The sequence below is a fragment of the Portunus trituberculatus genome, chromosome 8 (assembly GCF_017591435.1).
Source record: "Portunus trituberculatus isolate SZX2019 chromosome 8, ASM1759143v1, whole genome shotgun sequence".
NCBI lineage: Eukaryota > Metazoa > Arthropoda > Malacostraca > Decapoda > Portunidae > Portunus > Portunus trituberculatus.
In genome coordinates, this window is record NC_059262.1 from 3,915,001 (window position 1) to 3,922,500 (window position 7,500).

The window sequence follows — 7,500 nt, forward strand, 5'->3', positions numbered from 1 at the left end:
AGCTTTGCGTGTCCCGTACAAAAGGCGCCAAAATAAACAGAAACCCGCGCTCGTCGTACACTTCCCTTACAATTGTCGTACACGTGAATATAAACAAAAAGATGCGCCGTCGTACATCTTCCTTATAATTGTCGTACTCGTGAAGGAGAGCCTATAATGATGTATATTCTTTAAAATCACTTATGCAAAAAGAGAAGAGATGTGGATTAATTTCAATAAAGTCTGGGAAATATAAAGAAGAATGTATATTAGAAAGAATAGAATAGAAAAGAGGAGGAGGAGAAGAAGAAAAAACTTAAAAAATATATACACCAAAATTATTTTACTGAAAGAGAAAAAATATATAAATAAATAAACTAAATAAATAATTGAACAACCAATAAAAACACTGCTTTTTAAATGGTATCAATATATTTGGCTTACATTTCTTATTACATACAAAATAATAATAATAATAATAATAATAATAATAATTTCTTAGACTCACTCCTTATATAAAATCATGTATATTAATAAATTGTCAATGTATTTCAATTATTCTCTTATTCTTTATCAATTTCATTCACTTATTACAAATTTATTCATATTCTCTATCTATCATTCTGTCCGTCTGTCCGTCTGTCTATCTACATACTCTTATAAAAATCCAGTTCTTTTCTTAAACTATTATATAAAGTATCTATTCTATTTGTCTAATGTTATCTTATCTTTATCTATTCAATATCTTTATCTTCAACTAACTTTCTATCTTTATTTGTCTTTCTATTTTCTCTCTCTCTAATATCTTTGTCAATATTGCTTTAAACCTATCCCTGTTATCTTTATTCTCTATGTTATGATTAGTTGTCAATACTCTCTCTCTCTCTCTCTCTCTCTCTTTATTGTCATTATCATTAATATCATCAACATTACTATTATTGGCACCACTATCCCCACCACCACCACCACCACCACCACCACCACTACTACTACTACTACTACTACTACTACCACCACCACCACTACCACCACTACATTATTACCACTTCAACAGAGAGCAGACAGACAACACCCCCACTGAGGAGGCTGGCAACTGAGAGGACCTTATTCTATACACATTTCTGCTCCCTTTACCAATAATAAATGAAAATAGACACTCATAAATTTGTAACCTCCACTGCACCTTATTGGGAATTAATAATAACTTCATGAGAGTATATAAAAAAAATAGCAGCAGTGTTAGGGAGAATAAAATGATAGAGACATGCTTAATAGACACAAAGACTAAATAAAGACAGAATTTTGGTTTGGTTAGGTTAGGTTAAGTTGGGTTGGGTTAGGTTAGGTTAGGTTAAAATTCAATTAGGTTAGGTTAGGTTAGGTTAGGTTGGGTTGGGTTGGGTTGGGTTAGGTTAGGTTAGGTTAGGTTAGGTTAAAATTAAATTAGGTTAGGTTAGGTTAGGTTGGGTTGGGTTGGGTTGGGTTGGGTTAGGTTAGGTTAGGTTAGGTTAAAATTCAATTAGGTTGGGTTGGGTTAGGTTAGGTTAGGTTAGGTTAAAATTCAATTAGGTTAGGTTAGGTTAGGTTAGGTTGGGTTGGGTTGGGTTAGGTTAGGTTAAAATTCAATTAGGTTAAGTCTTCAAGCATTTGTAACCCTATTTTGACCCTATCGGAAATTGGCAATAAATAAAATTGACTAAGAGCACTGCACGATAGTAATAAGAATAGTAATAGTAATAACATGGAATGACATAGATTAATCATTTGGCTCGTAACACTCCAGACATCTTAAATAATATGGCATACATAATAATAATAATAATAATAATAATAATAATAATAATAATAATAATAATAGTGATAATAATGATATACTTAATTCTATCATATACGTATAAAAGAAAGACTTAGATCAGTTTTTAAATAATAATAATAATAATAATAATAATAATAATAATAATAATAATGATAATAATAATAGCAAAACAAAGCAATTTCATATAAAAACACTGCTGAGAGAGAGAGAGAGAGAGAGAGAGAGAGAGAGAGAGAGAGAGAGAGAGAGAGAGAGAGAGAGAGAGAGAGAGAGAAAATAAAAAACATCATTATCATCATTTTGAGCATGAGAGAGAGAGAGAGAGAGAGAGAGAGAGAGAGAGAGAGAGAGAGAGAGAGAGAGAAAATATAAAAAAAACATCATTATCATCATTTTGAGCATGAGAGAGAGAGAGAGAGAGAGAGAGAGAGAGAGAGAGAGAGAGAGAGAGAGAGAGAGAGAGAGAGAGAAAACATCATTATCATCATTTTGAGCATGAGAGAGAGAGAGAGAGAGAGAGAGAGAGAGAGAGAGAGAGAGAGAGAGAGAGAGAGAGAGAGAGAGAGAGAGAGAGAGAGAGAGAGAAAATATAAAAAAAACATCATTATCATCATTTTGAGCATGAGAGAGAGAGAGAGAGAGAGAGAGAGAGAGAGAGAGAGAGAGAGAGAGAGAGATATATATAAAAAACATCATTATCATCATTTTGAGCATGAGAGAGAGAGAGAGAGAGAGAGAGAGAGAGAGAGAGAGAGAGAGAGAGAGAGAGAGAGAGAGAGAGAGAGAGAGAGAGCAAAACACCCTAACCTTCTAATACAACACACACAAGCATCACATATACACCACAACACCACACACACTCCATATTCCCCCATCAAATACAGCTACACCCTTTCCTAAATACAATACCCTGATTTTCCTTATTTCCCCTCTCTTTCCCTACTCCCAGGCACCAGAACACTGTATTTGAGCTCAGAAACACAAAAAACACAGTAAATACTCTGATAATATCTTTAAAACGAGTATATATATTAAAATTACATTGACGGAAAGACTTGTGGTTCTCAGGAATTTTCTCAGTCAAGACATGTGGTTCTGAGAAGGCCTTTCACTTTCCCCTCTCCGTTTTATGTACTAAGGAATGAATGAGTGTGGGGAATGACTGTAAGGGGGGGGGAGGGGTAAATATGGTGTGAATTTATGGTATGAAGAGGCAGGGGTGTGTGTGCTGTGGGGGGGGGGGGTTGAAGGAGGTGCAGGGTTGAAAACGTTTTCATTGTGAAGGTGTGTGTGTGTGTGTGTTCAGAGAGAGAGAGAGAGAGAGAGAGAGAGAGAGAGAGAGAGAGAGAGAGAGAGAGAGAGAGAGAGAGAGAGAGAGAGAGAGAGAGAATGATAAACAGACAGACAGACAGACACAGATAGATAAATAGATAGACAGATAGATAAATAGATAGATAGACAGAGACAGACAGACATACAGATTGATAGACAGATAGATATATAGACAGACAGGCAGACAGGCAGATAGACAGACAGATAGATAAACAGACAGACAGACAGACAGACAGATGAACAGGTGAAATCTTTAGTGTTCTTAGACATACACTTAGCTTTCACAATCTTAAGCCTACAATTTGAGCCAAGGTGGGGAAAAATGAGTGTGTTTCTCTTCAATTTGTGTTCAGTTTTGTACTAAAGAGTGAATGTTGTGCTCAAATACCAACAGTTTAATATAGTTTGAGATTTCTTCGTACACATTTGGTTTACGACTTTACACACTAAGCATTAACCCCTTCAGTACTGGGACACAATTTTACCATGAGTTTTGTGTACGATTAGACCATTTTATTGGCATTAGGAAGGGTCTATGGAGGTACAAATATTAATGGCCATAATTTTCACTGTTTTAACCCCTTCAGTACTGGGACACAATTTTACCTTGAGATTTGTGTACCATTAGACCATTTTATTGACATTAGCAAGGGTCTATGGAGGTCAGAAGTTTAATGGCCACAGTCTTCACTATTTTAACCCCTTCAGTACTGGGACACAATTTTACCATGAGTTTTGTGTACGATTAGGCCATTTTATTGACATTAGCAAGGGTCTATGGAGGTTAGAAGATTAATAGCCACAGTCTTCACTATTTTGACCCCCACATGAGTTTCTGAAGCTGTATAGAATCACCAAATAGTCACCAGAATGAATATGGAAATGTGTCCTGGTACTGAAGGGGTTGAAGAGTTACAAATAGTGACTAATGAATCTTGTGGTGACATTTTTTCCTTATTGTTTTGGTTTTGAGGGTTAACAAAGCAAAGTGTGTTGGTGAGTGAAGGTTGTGGTGTTCCTCTTCGTTGTGTTCACCTTTCATGATGCGAGTTGTGTGTCTACTGTTGATAAATTAATAAAAGAATGAACTAATTAGGAAAGTTTTGTGTTGGTGAGTGAAGGTTTGTGTGTTTCTCTTCCTTGTGTTCACCTTTCATGATGCGAGTTTTGTGGTGAATGTTGAAAAAAAATAAAAATGAAATAAATAAAAAAAAAAATATATAAATTAAAATAGAAATGAATAAATACATTAAAAAAAAAGTTAAAATTTGTGTTTACAGATATCCTTATACAACAATACAGTAGTTAATATCCACACGATCACCCGATACACACACACACTTTGCCTTGCCTTATAGAATTGACACCCATTCTTATCAACAATCCTCTCACATCAAAAGACAAATAGAATAAATACATAAGATAAAAAATAAATACACACTTGACTCTCCCTTGTACAAATTGACACAAATAAGCTGAGTTTCCACATGTTTATCCGACACACAGTTCCTCTTTCCCTTACACGATTAATATATGTTTGATCGCTACACTAATGCAGACTTAGAGATATAGTGATAATTCTGTGATATGTGTATGTGTGTGTGTGTGTGTGTGTGTGTGTGTTCTCCGACAAAGCCACACGGACAAGGCACGGCAGGAGTGTTTCTATAAATTCATCCAATATTTTCGTAAATCTATTTTTTTTATTTTTTTTTTCTATTCTATTTCCTCATTTACTCCTTCCTTATCTATCTATCTTCTTCCTCCTCTATTCCCTTGTTTTATTTCTTTTTTCAATTTTCTTTATTTTCTTTCAATTTTTTTTTTCTTTCTTTTCCTTTTCTCTTTCTTATCATCTTTATTCATTTTTCTCCCTATCTACTCTTTCATCATATTCCTTCTTCATTCTTCCTTCCTTTTCTTCCTCCTCTTCTTCTTCATTCTATCTTTTTTTCTCTTCTTTTTCATCCCATCTACACTTTTATCATTGTTTTTGTTATTCTATCTCTTTCTTTATCTATTTTCTCTCTATCTACCATCTTTATCATGTCTCCTTCATTCTATCTATATTTATCTTATTCTTTCTCTCTTTTTTTCCTTCCTAATTTTGCTTTTAATTCCTTTTCTTATTCTCTTTTTTTTATTTATTTTCTTCCTATCTACTATCTTTATCATGTCTCTTGTATCTTATCTACATAAATCTATTTTCTTTATTTGGTCCCATTTAGTTAACTCTCTCTCTCTCTCTCTCTCTCTCTCTCTCTCTCTCTCTCACTTCAGTCATTCAGTCTAATACATTTTTACTATTATTATTTTTCCATCTACAGCTAAACTATCTACACACACACACAAACACACACACAGTCACCTTTCAGCCTTTCTCCTCTTCTTCCTCCTCCTCCTCTTCTTTGCCTTCCTCTTCCTCCTTCTTCTCCTCTTCCTTCTTCTTCTATCTACACCCCTCTCAGTTCCTTCATTCTCCTCTGAATGTAGGAGGCCATGTCCGCATATCTGGTGACGTAAGGTAAGGCAAGGTTAGGTTAGGTTAGGTTAGGTTAGGTTAGGTTGGGTTGGGTTAGGTTAGGTTAGGTTGGGCAAGGTTAGGTTAGGTTAGGTTAGGTTGGGTTTGATTTGGTTGGGTTAGGTTGGGTTAGGTTAGGTTAGGTTGGGTTGGGTTTGGTTTGGTTAGGTTAGGTTTGGGTTAGGTTAGGTTAGGTTAGGTTGGGTTAGGTTAGGTTAGGTTAGGTTGGGTTGGGTTAGGTTAGGTTAGGTTGGGTTGGGTTAGGTTAGGTTAGGTTAGGTTTGGTTTGGTTTGGTTAGGTTAGGTTAGGTTAGGTTAGGTTGGGTTAGGTTAGGTTGGGTTGGGTTAGGGGTTAGGTTAGGTTAGGTTAGGTTAGGTTAGGTTAGTTGGGTTAGGTTAGGTTAGGTTAGGTTAGGTTAGGTTAGGTTAGGTTAGAGAGTTAATGGGAGAAAATGAAATGAAGAAATGATAAGAAAAAGATAAACCGTTTTTGTGAAGAATAGAAAGAAAGAAAGAAAGAAAGAAAGAAAGAAGAGAGAGAAAAAAGTAAAAAAAAAAAAAAAAGGAGAAACACAAACAAAACAAACAAGACAACAAAACAACACTAACAAATACAATCAAACTATCCAAATTTTTGTTCCAAGTAAGATTTTTGTTCCAAGGATAAAAAAAAAACTATTGAGATTTCTGTTTGAAGTCTGAGGTTTTCTAAGTCCGAGAGTCTACTGCCACCACCACCACCACCACCACCACCACCACCACCACTCACTTCTGCCTGACTGCCTTGATCTGCCGCACCTCCTCCTGCTGGTACTGCTGCAGGATGGCCCGACACTCAGCCAGACTCAGGTTAAGGAACTGTGCCACCTGGGAGGGAGAGTGAGTGAGTGAGTGAGTGAGTGAGTGAGTAAACAAGTAATGCAAGATAAAAATGAGAGAGAGAGAGAGAGAGAGAGAGAGAGAGAGAGAGAGAGAGAGAGAGAGAGAGAGAGAGAGAGAGAGAGAGAGAGAATGATCAAAGGTAAAAGAAAGAAAAGAAAAAAACAACAAAGGATGAAATGATAAAGAAAATGAGAAAGATGAAAAATGACACGCAGAAAAAGAAAATCAAGAGAAAAAAAAAGAAAAAAAACAAGAAAATAAATAGAAGAATGAGAATAAACGATGAAAATAGGAAATAACAACGAAAAACATGAACACACAAACAAACAAATGCACAGAGAGAGAAAATAAAGAAAAAAAAGAAAATAAATGAGAATAAAAACACAAAAACACACAAAAATGACCAAAAAAATTAGAATAAAGACAAAACACACACACACACACACACACACACCTGAGGGGAGATCTCGTCAGTGTGGTGTGCGTCGACAATGAAGACTCGCGCCACCTCCTCATGTGGACCCAGCATGACCCGTGTGATCAGCGGGTACTCCTCATCACGGATCCGACGCCTCTCTGTGCCAGGAGGAGGAGGAGGAGGAGGAGGAGGAGGAGGAGGTAAGGAGGACAGGAAGAGAAGACAATAATGAATAGGGTAATAATTGTCACTATAAAATAAATAAATAAATAAAATAGGAGAGATTATAATGAAGAGGAGTGAAGGGGAAGACCTAAGAGTTATTATACAAGACACCATTACTTCCTTATCTTCCACACCCCATTATCCCTTCCTCACCCTTTCCCTTATCTACCTTTAACCCATTATCCCTTCTCCACCCTTTTTCCACACCTCCTATCCCTTCTTCATCCCTCCCCTATCCCCATTACCTCCATTATCCTTTATAACGAAGAGGGCAAAGTTCTTGGCTGACATTTCCACTCTGTACTTCTCCAGGAGCATGCTGAGGAC

General features: G+C 36.1%; 1 protein-coding gene and 2 long non-coding RNA genes across 3 annotated transcripts in view; 1 reads left to right on the forward strand and 2 right to left on the reverse strand.

Moving 5' to 3' along the window:
• The window catches only part of LOC123499419, a 21,067-nt gene that overhangs the window by 11,815 nt on the left and 1,752 nt on the right, over positions 1 to 7,500 (forward strand). The gene's annotated exons all lie outside the window — the stretch shown is intronic.
• Positions 5,275 to 7,500, reverse strand: part of LOC123499416 — a 14,566-nt gene continuing 12,340 nt past the window's right edge. The window contains exon 2 of the long non-coding RNA XR_006672976.1: positions 5,275 to 5,397. This is a non-coding gene — a long non-coding RNA (uncharacterized LOC123499416). The remainder of the gene's footprint in view (positions 5,398 to 7,500) is intronic.
• Positions 5,575 to 7,500, reverse strand: part of LOC123499415 (ras association domain-containing protein 2-like) — a 7,076-nt gene continuing 5,150 nt past the window's right edge. The window contains 4 exon segments of the mRNA XM_045247396.1: positions 5,575 to 5,638; positions 6,418 to 6,515; positions 6,985 to 7,106; positions 7,419 to 7,500. The exon segment at positions 7,419 to 7,500 is cut by the window's right edge and continues 55 nt beyond it. Of these exon segments, the coding sequence (XP_045103331.1) occupies positions 5,581 to 5,638; positions 6,418 to 6,515; positions 6,985 to 7,106; positions 7,419 to 7,500 (360 nt within the window). The 3' untranslated portion in view covers positions 5,575 to 5,580.